Consider the following 18,965-nt stretch of genomic DNA (forward strand, 5'->3'; position numbering starts at 1 on the left):
CTGTCACGGCTGTCATCCATCAGGATGGAACGACAACAGCTTCGCGGGCTTATTGTTGTTGTTGTTTTTTTTGTAGATGTCGTTATATTAATTTATCACTTTGAGCAGAAGTCCAGGATTCATCAGGAAAACATTTTTAAAATGCACATCCTAGGAAGAAGAGCAATAAGACGGCATTAAAAAATGAAAACGTGCACTTTGATTTTGAATGGCGAAAACGTGCTCACCCACAGACATTCACAGGTTCATTTTGAAGTATTAGCAAAACAACAAAGCTAATACTTTTCACGGAACTTACGTAATTACCCATTATACATTGTGATATAGCCTGGTTCGTTGGTCCGTTAGATCGGATTTGTAATTGAAACTTACCTGCTTGAACTTGATCGGGGTGTTTTGTTAGTTTGCTGCGTTTCCTCCTCTTGAGGTCGCCACTGCTTTTATGAAGAGGTTGCCAGGTTTTCACAACAAAACCTGCCCAATCGCGTTTCGAGGGGTCCCCCGTTAAAAATCACGTTCCGAGCATAAAATACGCATGTTTTGGTGGGGTTCCCCTGGTAAAATTCGCATTCCAGGGGCTAAATATCACGTTAATGGCGTCGTTTTTCAACCCGCGGACATGAAAAACAACCCGCGGCAACAGTGTTAAAGCAGCCCAATTCCGCGGGAAAACTGCGGACTTGGCAACACTGGAAGAGGATAGTTTTCTGATGGCGCATCAAGAACCGGTACTTAAGAAAACCTGGTACCGTAACGTTTTCATTTTTTTAGTACCGACTTGGTACCGAAATACCAGGTCTTTTGACAACACTAGTCCAAAGACAGTAAAATCAGAGCTCCAGTTGAGCCTCATTCTCAAGCCCTTCCATATGCAGTCTAATCTATTTACTCAATCTGTTTAATCTGGATCACTCAAAAGATTATATACATTATGAACATGTGGCATTTAAACTTGTGAATGTAACAGCTATGTTATATAAACAGTGTATAAGAACATGGTGATAAATGTGCAAATGACTTAATGATGAATATAATAATCAACAACTGGTGTGTTATAGCGGTGTAGTATTTCAGCTTTGAAATCGTGTTTGCAAAATGGGTAATATAATACCATAGAATGCAAATTAGGAAAGTAAAGCAGGTTAAAAAAAGCATGGTTGGTATTAAATGTTTACAACTTTTATTTAATAGTTTAATAATAAGTGTGTGTGTGTGTGTGTGTGTGTGTGTGTGTGTGTGTTAAATCAAGTAAAACGTTAATTGCATGAAATGGTTTACACTATTTATTTGATGACAGTTGATGACAATAACAAACTACAATTTTTTAATTAATTGAATATATTTATACATAGCTAATATAATAAAATGAAAATTTAGTAAGTAAATCAATGAAAAAACATATTGATTAAATAATTATCCATACTTTTTATTTGATAACAGTAAAAAAGTAATTATTTACATTTGTATTAAATTAATAATTTATTAATTATTAATTATTTTGAAAGTAAAAAGTAATAATAATAACAACCAACCAATGTTTAAGTAAAACAATATTAAATTATTTAAAGCAATATATAATATTATAATATTATTTATATTGATAGCAGTATAATACACATGAATATAATAATATACATATAAATTATCACATATTAAATTATTTACACTTTGATGCAATTGTTGCATTTTAAATGTCTGATCAAATCTGTGTTGTTTTGTTTTTGGTCTGTTCAGCTGCTGCCTGGAGAGTGTGTTTGTACAAACATTAGAAACATTAAGAGCTGCATTCTTTCTTTGTAAATGTATAACAGTGAAGCATGTCAGATATGCCCAGATTAGTTTGTTAGTTAACAAAGAATGAATAACCACACACTCACACTTTGGGGTTTTCTGAAGGTCTCTGTATTAGGTTTTAAAAGACAAGTGTGTGAGTTTCATTTTTATGAGATTTATTTTAGATTTGGCATTTATGATCTGAGCCTGAGGTTTTGCTGTATAAAAGGCATTTTTGTTATGAGCTCTGGCCCGTGAGTGTATTCTCTGTGTTAGCAGGTGAACTGCAACAGCATGGCGTCGAGCAACACTCCAAACTGACTTTTCATCTCTTACCACCCATTTGTTTTACAAGTGGCAGGTTGGTGCTTGTAAACGGCTCCACCCTTTACAGAAACACACACACACACACACGGCAGCAGCAGCAGTCCAAATGGCTGGAGGTGATTGAATGGCTGCCTGTGGAGACATTTATTGACTTTCACAGTGGTGTGAATGAACTAAGCCAGTTAGGGAGTGATGGAAGATCGACCACTCACAAAAGCCCAGAGTTTGGTCAGGACCAATCAGGCTTCTTCATAACAAACGGCTTGTCAGATTGTGGAGCAGTGTCAGACAGGTTTTGTGAAAGAATGACTGGTAAAATAGAGATAAATACATGCCAAATGTAATACTTAGGTTTCTTCAGATCTTTAAAGGTTTGAAGTGTAATAAAATTGTCATCATTTATAAACCGTCATGACTTACTTTCTTCTGCAGAGCATAAAAAAAGACATTTTGAATAATTCCACTTTGTTTTTAAGTCTATAACTGTTTATATATACCAAAATAAACTGTTTATAATAAACCATTTGTAAAAAAAGATTCATTGCTCAGACTGAAAAGTCATACAAGTAGTTCTGATTGAGCTTGATCTGAATTAAATTACAGTCGGATTGAAAGAGGTGGTATAGACCTTACACAAACTGATCAATAGGAAAAAAATAAGCAAACGCTTGAATCCAATGATTTTCTCTCAATTTAATTCAAACATACTTGCTGTGATATATATTTACATCTTACAAATGTGTGTATTCATGCCTCACGTCTTTTGAATTGGTTAGTGGAGGAGACTGAATATTTAGTATTTAATATTTGCTAAAAAGTGCTTCTAACATGTATTCAGCTCTCTTTTTAGATCTTATCATCAAGGTAAAAAACAGCAATGATCTATTCTCTGGTTCTGAGTGTGTCAGTTGGGTGCTGAATGCATGTAATGCACATGTGAATGAATATCAGAATGCAATGTTTCAGAATCTGAAATCGGACTGATTAAAATTAATGTAAACATACCGAATGGTGTCCAATTTCGTTTTGGACCCCATTGACTTTCATTGTATGGACAAAAAAAGTCTTCAAAATGTCTTCCTGTGTGTTCTACAGAAGTCTTACACAGGGTGTCCGCGGGTCCTTAAAAAGTCTTAAAATGTCTTACTTACAGATTTTGGGACGTCAACTCTAAGCTTGAGCAATATTAATAGTGAAGCTTGCCTTAACAAGCACCATTAAATCTACTTAAAACCGGTTTCATCATGCCAGTAAAATTTATTTGCATCTTGAAATTTGAACTGAGCAAGGTTGGATCAGAGGTGTGTCCGTGTGCCTCAGGTCTTGGCTTAAAAGACTACTACTTTCTGTTTGAACATCACACACGCGCACACACACACACAGAGTTCTGGCAGTGACACACAGTTCAAAGTGCTCTGCTCTGGAATGTCATGCAGGTGTCCTTGGAGTGGATAGGGATTGCCCTTCAGTCACAGCAGTAAGCATTCCTCTCCTCTAGACCACACACAGCGCTCAGCTCACACACACACACACACATAGCCTTCATAATCTGAAGCGATCTGGCGTTCTATAACTCACACACTCTAAACGAAAGGTTGCTTGATCTTGCCAATCACAACCCAGAGATATTCCTTATGGCGATTCCTCTGGCATCCATTGTATATCTCTCTTATTGCTATGGGTGTATGAATGCTGTTTACATAACGTAGAGATAGAGGAGTTTATGCTTGATTTGCAGAACACAAAGCGTGTTAATACACAGTTCACTGGTAAAGCAGGGGTGGTTTGATTCCACTTTCTTTGAAGATACAACATGCCTGACAGAAATGTAAACACTTACAATATCATCTTTCCAAAACATACCTACAATGCACTGTGTCTTCACTTCTGACTGCATGTCATATCTCGTATTCTCTTGATGGGAAAAATCACAGGGCGACGTCCAGGAATCCACCATTTAACGTTAATCCAACCTTTTAACCCTATGAAGCCTACTGTAGAAAATTTCTGGCCTCTAAATTATCAGCATGATCAAAACTTTGCTGAAGAACCTGTTCCACACAATCTACTACTTGGCATCTGTCACGTGATTGATCGTATACTTTATTTTTTAGCAAATAAAAGACCATATCATTATATAGTCATTATATCATTTATGTCATTATATAGATATCAGGGTGTGATACTCGTGTCTTTTTGCTGTGAATTTACTAATTGTACTGATTTTTAGATCCAAAACATAAGAATAACTTTTATATTGTTAGAAATATTAAAAGATGAATACTTACTGGATTGAATCCATACATAATGTTTGAAAAATCATGTTAAAATGTGAGTATCATATATTAGGAACATTTATTTGTTCTTCTCGCTATCATCATGTTGTATTGCATTATATGGTTTTGCTCCCACATTATGTGCTGCTTTGATTATAAAACTAAATGACAAAGTATCATCTTACTAAGACATTATTGGGAGATCAACTGATATTTATATTTAATGTACATAAGTAGTCTGCTATATTGTTATAAAGATCTCATTGATTCACATTACAAGCTATCAGAATCAATCTTAATTTTTGGCCATATAAATATCAGAAACTGCACCAAATTGCATATTTTGCTCATTTTTTTCCAAGTATGAGCTAAGGTTCAATAAACAGTTCCATTAAAAGAAAAAAAAAAGTGGGGGCATCCTCATTTGTTTAAAATTTATATCATTTTTATTTTTAATTTTTTTAAATGCTACAGATGCAGCCGATTTTAGTGTGTGGGTTAGGTTACAGTATTTATCTTTGTAATAAAAAACAATAGAAGTCTATGGGTGTGTGTGTGTGTGGTTTGGAGAAGATTTGTTTCTGCTGTGATGTCAAAAAGTAAGGTCAGCGAGCATCATTCAAAACAGTGAGTAGGACAGGAAACATCATTCAAAACAGAGGCAGTGGCCTAGTGTAAAATGCTGTAGTTTGTGTTTATTTACATAATGTGAAGTGACTACAAAAGTGAGAAGAACAGGTGGGCCTGTTTCAATTACCTTATAACACAACATCCCACACCTACAGCTTTACCTACTATAGAGGGGAACTTATACAGCTGTTGGTTTTGAGTTCATAAACTAGATATCCTCGAGCACATTTCAGATTCACCATCACCATATGTCAATCAGACAAGCCCTTCCAGTCAGAGTGGGTGGTTCCTGACCAGAATAAACTAAAGTGGGACAGACTTCATGCTAATAAAAGTCCGGTTGTGTAAGAATAGTCTTAATCGACCTTATAGTCTGCAAATTACAGTTATGCCCATTATTGTTCTTTCCAGTTTTATTATCATTATGTAGCTTGTTTATTATCTCATTATTATATGTGTTAGTATTTCCCTTCACTTGCACTGTATTTGCAGGGTTTTATAAACTGTAAAGTAGGGCTGTCGCGATAACCGCAACACCACGCTATTGACGAGCAAACCGCAGAGGAATGAAAGAACCGCAGCAACCGCGATTTTTGCGTGTTTTCTTTTTCCATAAGGTTATGCCCTTCTCATATTGAGCCACTCAAAATTACCGCAAGGGACAGCCCTACTGTAAAGTTGTTTAACCAGTTCCTATCATGCCAATAAAACACACTGAAACTGAACTGCATAAAAGGGACAGAGACAGAGTAGCGTTGAATGGTTGCATATTAGAAAAGCACTGACATTTTTATAAATGCATATTCATACGCACACTGAAGTGTTACGTGAGTCAGCTTACATGTGGGACTGTCTGTCTGGCTTTGACTCAACTCCACTGTCATATAGCAAAACAGACCTGATTTGAGATTTACACAGTTACGTCCCACAGGTAATGATTTGGCCATCTGAAGGCACATCCCGTACAAATAAATCACCTTTCAGAGCAGTGTTTGTTAGACTGATCATATATATATATATGATATTTTTATAATGATTTATGATATCAGGAGAGTAGTATCAGCTTGACTTTTTTGGCTTCATGCCAAAACAAATTTTAATTCAGAAACTAAAAACATGTACTGGATTATATTTTTAATATATTTTAAAGTGCATTTTAAATGAACGGATCAGCACAAAAGTCGAGCACCATGTCTGACTCAGACCAAAGTGTAAATCATTATTCTTTGTTAATCATCCCCTCTGCTAAAGCTCTTAAATCTCATTCACATCCATGTCTGGATTCAAAACTGAAACAAGTGTAATCCAGCATGCAAATTCATGTTGGTTTAAGCCAGTCTTTACAGCAGGGTGTGCTGTCAAATTAACAGGAACCTTTCATGCTTCTAATGTGAATGTAAGTGTTCATAGTAAAATTAAGACAGATGTAGAATAAAAAGAAGAGATGTCTATTTGATAGACACTGTGATTACGTGAGTGTTTACACACTCATATGCATATGCTGCTGCCGTAGCGTGCAGCTTCCAACCGCGACCACAGTGTAAACAAATCAGATGCTAAACTCATCTGATCCCAAACAGTCACGGGAGCCTGTCTGAGCGTCGTTCTCCATGGAGGAGTGTGCTGGAGGATTAAAAAAAGCCCTTACATCCTCAAACAGCTGCCCGTAATCATCCAGAGATCCAGTCCATTCTTCCCTCAGCGCACTGATAAAGTTTTCAACAGATGACAAGTTGCCCTGGGAAGAGGCACAGCTGTGAAGCTGGAGGGTGATTTGCATGTTTACTTGTGTGTGTGTGTGTGTGTGTGTTTGTGTGTGTGTGTGTGTGTGTTTTTGCTAGCACGCTAGCACTACACGCTGTTAGAGAGCACGTGTGTGTTCCCCACTCCTCCCATGCGGGGGTAAGTTAACATGATGGCTTTCTTTGCTCTTTAGGAGAGAGAGATAAGGATAGAAATAGATTTGTCACTTACTGAAGATTTAAAATACACATTCAAATGTGGTGGGGGTTTCCCAGCAGTCGTTTACTCGAAGGCTTTATGATACTGGATATAATTAACTTGGGCCGTGTCCTCATGTCAGGCCCTGAGAGCCTGCTGTTTGTGTGCAGACCACAGAAATGAAAGAAAAACAGTCATGTAAGGACACATTCACACACACAAAAATAATCACAGCAGGTGGTTTTTAAATATTTGCTTAGATTTTTTTAAAGATCAGCTTTAGATTTTTTAGAAATTGATTGGTTGGATGTGCCCATTTATAATATTTAGAGAAGCCATGAAATTGCATGATGTACCAAGATAAATGTTAGTTTTATTTAAATAATAAAATAAAATATAAAATGTGCTACTGAAACAAGAAGTTCAGACAAATTAAAATGTAAATTATTTAGTTTATTTATCGAAATTACTGTGTAAAATGTGTTATGTGCCAAAATATTATTATTAAATGTAACTAATAAAAAATTGACAACACATTTTACACATTCCTTATTTGAAAAATTAAATTAAATTGCACTACATTTCACTAAATTACATTAAATTAAACTTTAATGACTTGTCTGAACCTACTGTTTCAAGAGAAAATGTCAATTTTTTTTATTACATAACACATTTTTATAAATTACACTTTTCTCTCTTTGTTGTTCCCATAACTCTTTGTATCTATATTATATCATTATATAATTATCTAGACCAAATTAATTTGCATATAAAAATACACTGAGTTGCATAGAAATATTTAACAAGAGTCTTAACGAAAGACAGGTTAACAGAATAGTAAAATAAGATTAAAATAAATTCTCTGGTGGGCAGTTGCAAACTTGTATGCATGTACAGTAACAGCAGCTTGTCTCATTGTCTGCATGTCTGGACATGTTCAGAGGACTGACCACATACAACCACTGAATCTCATATGCAGACAAGCATTTAACACTGTTTTTAACACTGAACATTAAGTTAAATGTTCATTAATGACACTCTGACCCCTTCTCACAAAAGGCAAGCAAAGAAAACAAAGTCTGGGATATTTCCAGGCTGTTTTGTGGCAGTGTCTCCAAAAGGACAAGCATATTTTTCTTTGAAGCACACACAGATACAAAAGTGCATGTGAAAGTTTATACTGAGTGTTTTTTTCCAGCTCAATACAGTCTTTATCTAGTCAGTGGGTACTGGTGTATTTCTCAAACAATACGGCTCTGTTTTCATCATGCGACTTTAAGATTTCTGTTGGCCAGAACTTTTCAGAACCCTCCACATATTTTCTGTGATTATTAAATTTACCTGTAAACATGTGCATGAACTACAAGTAGCCCAAACCCACTCAAATAAACACGCACTAATCAGACATAATACATCCACAATTTATTTTAACAAATCTTATGCCTCTCAATTCTAATAAAGTGATTTCAACATTTTATAACATGAATGATGAAACTGCATCTGGTTTATTTGATAAAATGCCAGTATTTCATAGTGACTTCAGAATGATCGATGATAACATGCTGCACTTAGTAATGAGCGCTTTCAAAACACTGCTTCGTGAAGCTTCGAAACCTTTGCGACTCATTTGTTTCAGTAAACAATGCTTTGTTACGTCATAACTGTTTCGAAATTGTAATGGTTTTCCACTAGGGGGGCGATCTCTAAATGCATGAATTATACAATTGTATGCAGTTTTAATGATACATTTGTATAATAAAAACAAAAACATGTAGTTAGTAGTCTCTTATTGACCCGATAAACCAAGCTCTCCATAAAACGAACAAAACAAGCCCTACAATTTAATGCAATAACACACATTATACACTTAATATTTAATAGTATAAGATTTGTTAATTGCATGCAATAGATTAAACTTTCAATAAAATATTAGCTGTTGGTTTATAAAACATGTTTTTGTGCATACTTAGGCTGTTTGCATTGCATTTATGTCATTTGGACCAGCAGGTGAGCATTTTGAGCGTTTCAAAACAATGAATCATTTTGCGATGCTTTTTGAAAAGATTTGAGATGCAAGATTCGAAAAACGTAAAATGCTTCTCCCATCACTATCTGAGCTGTGCATGGTGTCTAAACACATGGAGAAGGGCACTTATGGTGCATTCAAGTCGTAATTACGATATCAGGGCGTCACGTTATTTTGGTCAGAGCAAGATGGTGATTTAGCATTTTTTTTTTTTTAATGTTTTTATTCAGTTTATGAAGGTGGAGTAAATTTAATCGTCATATGATCTATCGTAATTGTGCAATACAATCGTTTGAATCCAATTCTGAAACTATAGGCTTAAACAAAGTGCAGTGTTTCCCACTCAAGACTTTGTGGTGCCGCTCATGTGCTTTCAACTCATAAATACGGTCTTCCCAGCATGACTTGAATGCACTGTTAGTCACACAGATCACAACAACTTTTTTATATTTTTCTGTGTCTCATCATCTCACAGACTCCTTTTCTCTTCTCCCAAAACGTGCCCTTTAGCACAAAGGGTTTCTATTCTTGTCCTTCTGGTCATGTGAGTGTGGGGGTCAGGGGCTTGTGGTCAGGTTTACAGGGCCGCTATGAGCTCACTGCTGACCCCCAAACACAGCAGATGGCCCTTACTGTGTATGCTGGGATAGGGTAGGGCTCACGACTCACTGTCCTGGAAAGACCCTCACAGTGGAGGTAGATATCACACACACACATGCTTCTTCTCATGTAGCCTCCTTGAGTCAGAAGAGGAAGCTGCACACATGCAGAGTGATTGTCCCAGCTTTCAGCCGGTCTAGTCGGTTGTGGATTTGGATTCAGAACATTGACTTCATGACTTCAGCACAAGGTGAAGTGTGACGTAGTTCCTACAGGTACAGTCTGATGCTGTTTGGTGTTTCGGTGCATATGGAACGCTGAATTGTCAAAGCATGCTGGAACAGTTCGGGTTGCTGTACTTATTTGGATTGATGTGTTGACACAATATGAAGTACTGTATAAGGACTGGACTGTTAATATAATAATGAGAGCATTTACATATGCGGTCATAGTTTTACTGTCGCTTGGTGAATTTTTGTGGGCATTTCCAGTCATTTCAGTAGGAATCTGCATGATTGGGAATTTCTCATAAGGGCTAAAGATGCAGATTTAGTTTGAATTCAGGTTTTTCATGTGAATTCGCCATGTTGACCATCAGAAAGCTTTACTTCATACATTGCTTCCCTATGGACAATATAACTTTTTGTAGTCACTGAATTTTTTACTGAAATTTTGCTAACACCTTTTACACTTTGTATGTTTAATAATTTGCTGTATAAGATCATGTAAATGCCTTAAACAGTAGTGGGTTATTGGTTAAATGGCTCAGGTTCCTTTCCCTAGTTTTGCTGTGTATGCAAACACACTACAAATTTGCACATGTCTGTTTATATTTTAAGAGCAAAATTGGACAGAACCTCAGTGATTTAAAATGTAAAGTGATTTCCTTTTTAAGAGCTATTAGTTAGCTCAATGGTTATTGTCATTTTGTTGTACATGCATGTGATGGGGGAACAAAATTGCAAAAAAAAAAAAAAGTTTGTAAAAATATTTTGCAGTTAACCATAAGCTTTATTTGGTATCATCTAAATTAACTGGTAGGGATGTAACGATTACCGATTTGACGATAAATCGTGATAAAATACCCCACGGTTAGTATTACCGTTTCATATTTTAATTATCACTATAACCGTATTCGATTACCGTGATTTGAACAACTGAGGATAAATAAATACTGTACTGCACAGTGCACAGAGCTCCAGTGTGCGACCAAATGGGCGCATTTTGCGAAAATTTTTTCTGCCAGTGCGACTAAATTTTGTGTGCGGTCGCACTGGCGCGACCACCGCATTGTTTACCTCATAAGCACTGCATTTCTGTTGCATGTGAGAAACATCAAACGGCAAATGAAACTGAAAGCATAACGAAACCGCGCGACTCGTTTGAGCTGCACAGCGCTTCGAGTGTAGAGCCTGGTTTATACTCGCCGCGTCAGTCATTTAAAATCCGGACATCATTAGCAATGTTATTGTTTTAGTTATGCAAACAAAAACTCATTGTATTTGTTGTTTGTTGATTTTAAATGTAAAACTTGCTGAAATGATTTGTGTGTCAGTACTTTTTGAACATTTCCAGCACGTGAACAATACCGTGATAATACTGATAACCGTGATCATTTTGGTAACTATAATCGTGATAAGAAATTTTCATACCGTTACATCCCTATTAACTGGTTTTATTTAGTTCAAAGAAATTATTTAATATTTAGGAAGATTTTTTCCTATAATAAATCTGAATAGATAAATTGTTTGTTTTCCAGCATGTGAAGAAAATATTTAAAAATCAGACAAAAATGAAAGAATGCAACAGGTGCGATTCAGGTTTTTAATTTTGGCATGAACTGAACAGGTGCTTTCTAGATGTTTCTCTGAGCCATGTAATTCCTGTAACAGTTTAACGTGTCTCAGAGCTGATATCTGTTTCTTGTGCGTTCTGTGTGCAGTTGGCCATCTGTAGCAGAGAAAGATAGGTTTGTTAATCTCAAGCCTCAGATCCTTTGTTGTAACTCTTAGTGAGGGAAGATTAGAGCAGTGCTGAAGAGGCAGAGAGCCAGATTCCCTATCTTACCCACGAGGCCATGCTCTTGTCTCTGGGCCATGTGCCCGGTCGCCCCTAAACAGTTCTGGCTCTAAAAACCCATCCGACCTCACATTCGGGGAAGCGGTTTCACTACATTTTCCAAAAAACAGACTGTGGGAGTCTGTTTGTATGTATGTCTGAACATCTCCAGTGTTGATGACAAATCCCGCGAGATAAGTGATTGATGCTGTAGGTTCATCATATGCATGAGTGTGTGTTGAGTTTGAACCATGGTAAGTCACTGTAAGTTGAAAGGTTTTTGGCTCACACCTGCACACTCCTGTTCCTTATGTGAAGGCTGTATGGAAGTATGCGGGCCAGCTGTAGCTCTCCTCAGCTGTTAGAGTAAAGAGTCACAGAGAATCATGCTCTTATTTGTGCTCTCTTGCCTTAGTCTAAATAGGATTTATATGAATGGTTAATGATTTAAAGGGATAGTACAATTTGTTTGTGTAATTTTATACTAACTAATTTTATAAGTAATTTTATACTGTGTAATTTATTTTAATAAAAATGCATCAAATGTGGAGTGTCGTGCAGGGAATTCTGGGCATGTCAGTTTACAATTTTTCACTGTGAATTATACAATGACTTCTTTTTCACTTCCAAAAATTGTAAATTTAAAAGTATTTTATTGTAAAATTACATTAAATGAAAGGTTAGATCTATTACAGTTACTCACCATACAGAAACCTACTGTTAACCAGTTGCCAGGTTTTTACCTTAGCATTTTTACAGTCTTTTACTGTTAAAATCATGATCATTTTTTACAGTGAACCCATTGCAAATGTTCCCCCAGTAGTGGACCCTCATGCATCGTAAGCAATGTTGAACAGCCGAGTCAATGAGTCAGAGAGAAAAGTGGCAGTGTGAAGCGCAGCCATGGAAATACATTTCTGAACTTCAAATAAAAATGATAAAACCAACAGCACATAACAGGCTCCTTCCTCCACAGTCCCTCAATCACAGGTCTACATCTGTAAAAGGGTAAATCTGTTGAACTAAAACACATGGATTAGATGTTGCAGGCAGGCCTATCTTCTGAATATCTCTGAATATACTCTTACATTTTCTTCTGCTGACCTGAGCTGAACCTCCACTCTCATTTTACATTTGCTTTTGTTAAAATTTTGTTTATATCACAAGCTGGGATTTTCTATTACACTGCATTTTCGTTATAAACAAGCTGCAAACAAAACCACTTGCTTGATTTTCTTTACAGATTGCACTATTACACCCATATCCTGACTACATTAGCCATGTGTCCTCTCTCTCTAGGTCTGACTGGGTGGAGATCGTGGAGCCGCGCTCGAGGGAGCGCATGTACGTCAACCTGCTGACCGGCGAGTGCGGGTGGGAACTGCCGCCCGGCGTCCCGGTCCGTCAGTCGGACGGCAACCAGTGGTGGGAGCTTTTTGACAGCAATAACAATCGGTTCTACTACTACAACTGCACAAGTCAGCAGACGGTCTGGCACAGGCCTCAAGACTGTGACATAGTGCCTCTAGCGCAGCTCCAAGCCATGAGGAGGAGCTCTGAGGCCGAGCTGAGGGGTCAAGGGAGGATCCAGAGAGGTCCGGTGGATGGCAGGCGGACACCACAACCTGGACTGGGGTCTTCTTCACTGGACCAAGAGAGTGGGAGGGAGACGCCATCGTCCAAGGGTAAAGGAGACAGTATGGAGAGATGGAACCAGGGAAATAGGTGAGGATGTGTGGAGCACTTGAAAAACTTCTTATGGTGGCAATTAAAGGGAAAATAATTATTTGCTCACCCTTGTGTCATTCCAAACCTGTATGACTTGATTCTTCAGTGGTCCGAAGTCCATCCATTGTGTGGACAAACAACATTCTTTAACTTATCCTCTTTGGTGTTCTGCAGAAGAGAGCCATACAGGTTTGAAATGACTTGACTGTGAATAAATGATGACACAATTTCCATTTTTGGATGAAAGACCCTTTTTTAGCTGTAGATGTCGAACCCGTGATCTCTGCTCTCTGTGACGTACATGTCGATGTGTTTAATGGGTTTCATGGGATTAATGCCAGGGACTGCGTTTTAATCTGTCTCAGAAGGATATAGTGTGCTTTCAGATTAACCTCTTAGTTAAGTTGCAATCTCAGCAATTTGCCATTTTGACTTGACTTTCTTGCTCTTGGCACTTTCACACTAGAGCTTTTTGGCTTTTGGAAGTTTGGTTCGCTTGTAACATGCATTTAGGAACGTAACATGCACCACCTGTTTCACCAGCTTTGTAATGAGCAATGTTTATAAAACTGCCAAAAAAAGAGAAACTTGAAGGATTTCCTCCACCAAAATAAAAACTTGATGTTTAATGTTTAAAGGTTTAACGTTTGAAAATGAAGAAAGAAAAGACATAAATATTGGTATTGTAACAGAATCAGATTATTATTACACTATCTTTATTAAATGCTCAAAATTGTGCAGCCCTACAATTAAAAAAAAACAAAAACTCTTTAAAAAAATCACATTTTAAATAAGAAAAATAGATAATTAAATCCTGGAAGCAATGCATCCGTTTGAGGTCAGATAAACTCTAGACTAGTTTAATTATTCATGTCTTCCTCAAGACCAACTTCTCGGTCAGGCAATTCATCAACTAGTCTATTTTGAATATAACTTTTCAAATGTTTCCAAAAATTCCTGAATTTTTCCAAAAGTTTCCAAAAAAATAAATAAATCCATTTTCTCTCTCGCTCTCTCTCTCCCTCTCCCTCTCCCTCTCTCTTTCTCTCTCTCTGATACACACAGTTACAGTAGCTGTTGTGCCTATATATGGCTGGAGGCAGCTGAAGCCAAGTTTTTGTGTGTGTGTTAGATAATTAAACATTTGATAATTAAAAAAAAAACAATGTTTAAAAAAGAGCATACAAATTAAAGAAATAAAATAAAAATACGATTGTGAATATAAAATCAAGTTTTTTTCATATGCTACATCCTCTCTTTTGTATAGAATGAAAAGTGAAAATTGATCATAGAAGAAGAAAAGGTTTATGCTAATGTCTGCTGTAGCGCCTCTTGTGGCCACACTGAGAATGCAGCGTACATGGATTGCATTATGAATTGCATTGTAATACATTTCTGAATCTAATAGTGCGTGGAATTGTGCTTGGATAGCTACAAGCATTTGTGTTCCCTTTATTGTATGATGAACTCCGAGCATGAATATGTCTGTCATTGGAAGCCATGACTTATTGTATAATGTCTTACCTGGTCTAACACACATATGATGTCACACATTGGCTTTCTGGGGTCAGCCCTGTAGTCTCTTTGCGGGTAAAAATAACATGCAGGGTCTGTTCTCCTAATATTTTCTTCATTTTGGACTCTTGAAGCTGTTTTGGCACAGATACGCTGTTCAGCTGGTCGAGCGCCAGCTCCTGAGAACACGGTGTATGAGAGAGAGACAGAAAGGTGCCTAGCAGACTCCTCTTACAAAATCAGCCTTAAATGGTCACACACTTTTCCTTGTTAACATACACCCGTTAATGCACCCTAGAATGCGCTTTCTGTGCGGTACATAAAATGCCGTGTTAATACCTGTTTGCTAATTGTAGCTTCTTGGGTGGGACACCCTCACACACACTTCCACCCACTTAAACTTCAGACCTGTTGGTTTTTCAGCAGCTGATTTTAGGGCACACAGTGGTTCCTTTTTTTTTTAGGTTAACTACACCATTCTCATCCAGTGTTGTTATTGTTAACTAAAACTAAAAATATTAAAATTGTTGTCAGTAATTAAAATAAAGCTGAAATAAAATGAATTACAAATATTAAATGTAAAATTAAATATGTTATAATTATAATTAAATATGTTATAAAATATGTTGAACTTAAATATATGAGAGGGGGTGTGAGGTGAGAAACTGGGCTTTTCAAATCGGCAGTAGAACACATTCAGATCGTCAGCCAATAGTTGATTCTCCACAGACTGTGGGGGTGGTGTCTTGTACTTACTGATGTTCCTCAGACCAGTCCATACTGATGCCGGGTCGTTGGCTGAAAACTGTTTTTTCAGCTTTTCAGAGTAGGCTTTTTTAGCCACTCTGATCTCTTTTGTCAGTCTGTTTCTGGCCTGGTTGTACAAGATTTTATCCACACTTCTATAAGCATCCTCTTTGTCATGAGTTTCCCAGTAAACCACGGTTTATCATTATTGAATGATAAGAATGACCTGGTGGGGATGCACATATCCTCACAGAAACTGATATGTGAAGTTACAGTCTCTGTGAGCTCGTCCATTCGTCTATTATATAAAAAATAATGCAAGTTATTAGAATATTACAGTGTGTATAATGTCATATTTTATGCATCCATTTGATCCCATTGGTCAAGAAAATCTGAGCCGAATTAGGCAGAGAGTGTAAATACAGTAGTTCGGCTCATCATATGAGAATGTGTCGGTGTACATAATAATCCAGCAAAATTTACAGTAAAAAAACAATAGCATTGCATTATAACGCACCCGCCTTTAATCAAGGAGAAATGCCAGCACAAATTTGGGCACGCAGCATAATGACTCATTCTGTATTATAGCCATGATGTAAATGGAACGATGATAAAAAAAAAAAATCCAGCAAAACTTTCAAACTTTGTTTGACGCATTATCTGTTTTTACCTAATTTTGTAGTAAATGTACACAAGCTAATACTTACAAACAGGTTTTATTTTTCATTTTGGTTGTATTTTTTTATGCATTAGAAGAAAGTCTAATGAAACCAAAAATAAACATGAAAAAGCGACATGGTTATTTTTTTTACGTTCATGACAATGATAAAATAATTGATAGCTAAATTAATGTCTTGTTAATTTTTTCATTTAATTATCCGAAGGACCGGGTGGCCAATAAAAAAGAAATTGGATGAAACTACTTTTTTAAACAATTAAAAAAAAAAATCAGGCATAATATTATTTTTATGTTTCATTGACTAGACGAATAAATAAAGGAGGAGCCGTTTCTGTGAGTGGATGTTCTTCCGCCATCTTTGGCCAATGCTGACGCTAAAACGAGGATTGTGGGGAAATCAGATCTCATTAATATTCATGAACTCATTACCATAGCTATTCTTTCCTGTAAAATGGCATTTCTAGATATCTGTAAAAGTATTTTTACTAGTTAAAATATTATTGAAGATATCAGTAATTCTATTTTCACTAGTTGCAAGGGCAATTTCAGATATCAACTGCCTTTGTTGATATCTATAATTACCTTACTAGTAAAAAGTGAATTCTTGATATTAAGAATTCAGTTGTTACTAGTTGAAATGTTAATTCTTGATATCTGTAATTATATTTCAGAATGTTACATTTGTTATTTCTAATATCTGAAAATGTATTTCTGATATCAACAATTGGGAGTGTAATTTCTGATATCTAAAATGACTTTTGTTACTATAACAATCACATTCATGATATCAGAAATTAACATTGCCACTAGTGACAATCGAAATATTGATATTAAAAATGAACATTTTAACTAGTAGCAATTTTATTGTTGATTTCAAGAATAAACATCTGTACTAGTAACCACGTGATTACTGATATCAAAAATAAAGTAAGAATTGTATTTCTGATATGTGAAATTGAAATTTCAACTAGTAAGAAATCAATTCTTGATATCAACAATTGATTTTGAATGGCAGCCTATGGTGACATTTAACTAGTGAAAATACAATTGCAGATATCAAGAATTATAATTTTTACTAGTTGAAATGTAATTCCTGATATGAATAAAAGTCAAAACGGCTTGTCTATTGCCATTCCCAGGATATAAATTCTTGATATCAAGAATAATACGTTTTACTAGTTGAAATTTAATTGCTTATATCAAGAATTCGATTTCTGCAAGTGATGATGTCATTGTTGATATCAATTCAATTCCTGATATCAAGAATTAACATTTTAACTAGTAAAAATTTAATTGTTGATATCAAGAATTCATATCCTGAGAATGAATAAAAGTCAAAACGGCTTGCCATAACAGTGTCAAAATAAGGTGCCTATTTATACTACAGAAATCGATATTTTACGTGTGGCATCGATACATCGTATCGTTAGACATTTAATTGATGTATCGGTCCATATCGATGGATCATTACACCCCTAATTAATACAAAAAAAATTTTTCTCATTTAAAATTTTTTAAATCTTAAATGGAAATTAAATATTGTTTTGATGACTAACTAAAATAAGTTAAAGTACTAAAATTACTCAAACTGACAAAAATAAAGCTAAATAGAAATATAAAAAAACGAATAAAAATTATGAAAGCACATAACAAAAAAAAAACTAAACAAAAAACTGAAAATATATAAATAAAAGTAAAATTCAAAATATGAGTAAATGATATAGTGGTCTATTAATAATAATGCATTTCTCAAGCATTATTTCTTGCATGTTTTCGCATCATCTTTTTTCTTTTGTGAGTTATTGTAGTTACCTAAAACGAAACCAAAAATCATAAAATTCTGTTACTTTAAAATAATAATTTATAATGTCTCAGGGATACTAAAATCACAGTGTAGTTGTTTGTTGTGTGAGTTGTACACTGTAAAAATAAATCCATTAATTTTACGGACATTTCTGTTAACTCTAAAACACAATGCAATGAAGTGTAAAATTCAAAATATAGTAAAACACCTGTAAAAAATAAATACGGGAAAAATCCTTCAAATTATACAGTATATTGTGCCCTGTTTTTTTTAGAGTGTATGAGTATGTGTGTCTGTGCACACGCTAGTTCTCAGGAAAGCAAATTAGCAGCTCACACTCAATTTAAAGTACGGCAAGTGTTCCAGCCTGCACATATTTTTGGAGTTTGTGTGTGTGTGGTGCAGCTAGAGGACGTCCAGTGCAAGCTGCCGTCAGAAGGAGTGTAGCCCAGTGACGCTGAGCTGTTTTTGGGTAGAGTCACAGCGCATGTCCCTGAGGTCATGGAGGAAACCTGGTTCTCTATACTTGAACACGTGTTGCATGTCCTGTGGACGTCAGAGAAGGTAAGAGCTCTACTCTCGAGGGGTTCTTGGGCTGCGTTTTACCTAGTGAGCTGGTTTGGATAGCAGCATTTCAAAGAAACATTTGATTTAATTTGAAACACGCATATGATGTCCAAAAATGATATCTAGGCAGGTTTTGTTTTAAACACAGCATTTGGAATTAAGTTAAAGTTATTGGGTTTTTGCTTTTTAGGAAAAACTGGCTGCTGTTCTCCACCATCTGACTGTATGAGCTCCCGTGTGTGTGTGTGTGTGTGTGTGTGTGTGTGTGTGTGTGTGTGTGTGTGTGTGTGTGTG

At 36.0% G+C, this 18,965-nt stretch overlaps 1 protein-coding gene across 3 annotated transcripts in view; it reads left to right on the plus strand.

Moving 5' to 3' along the window:
- Positions 1–18,965, plus strand: part of LOC107696985 (rho GTPase-activating protein 39-like) — an 88,424-nt gene that overhangs the window by 18,100 nt on the left and 51,359 nt on the right. For 2 of the 3 annotated variants that reach the window (XM_016497574.1, XM_016497576.1), the window contains exon 2: positions 12,931–13,356. The exons of the other annotated variant lie outside the window; for it this stretch is intronic. In XM_016497574.1, the coding sequence (XP_016353060.1) occupies positions 12,931–13,356 (426 nt within the window). The remainder of the gene's footprint in view (positions 1–12,930; positions 13,357–18,965) is intronic. 3 annotated transcript variants of the gene reach the window in all.

This window comes from Sinocyclocheilus anshuiensis, unplaced genomic scaffold, assembly GCF_001515605.1.
Source record: "Sinocyclocheilus anshuiensis isolate Anshui unplaced genomic scaffold, SAMN03320099.WGS_v1.1 scaffold130, whole genome shotgun sequence".
Taxonomy (NCBI): Eukaryota; Metazoa; Chordata; class Actinopteri; order Cypriniformes; family Cyprinidae; genus Sinocyclocheilus; species Sinocyclocheilus anshuiensis.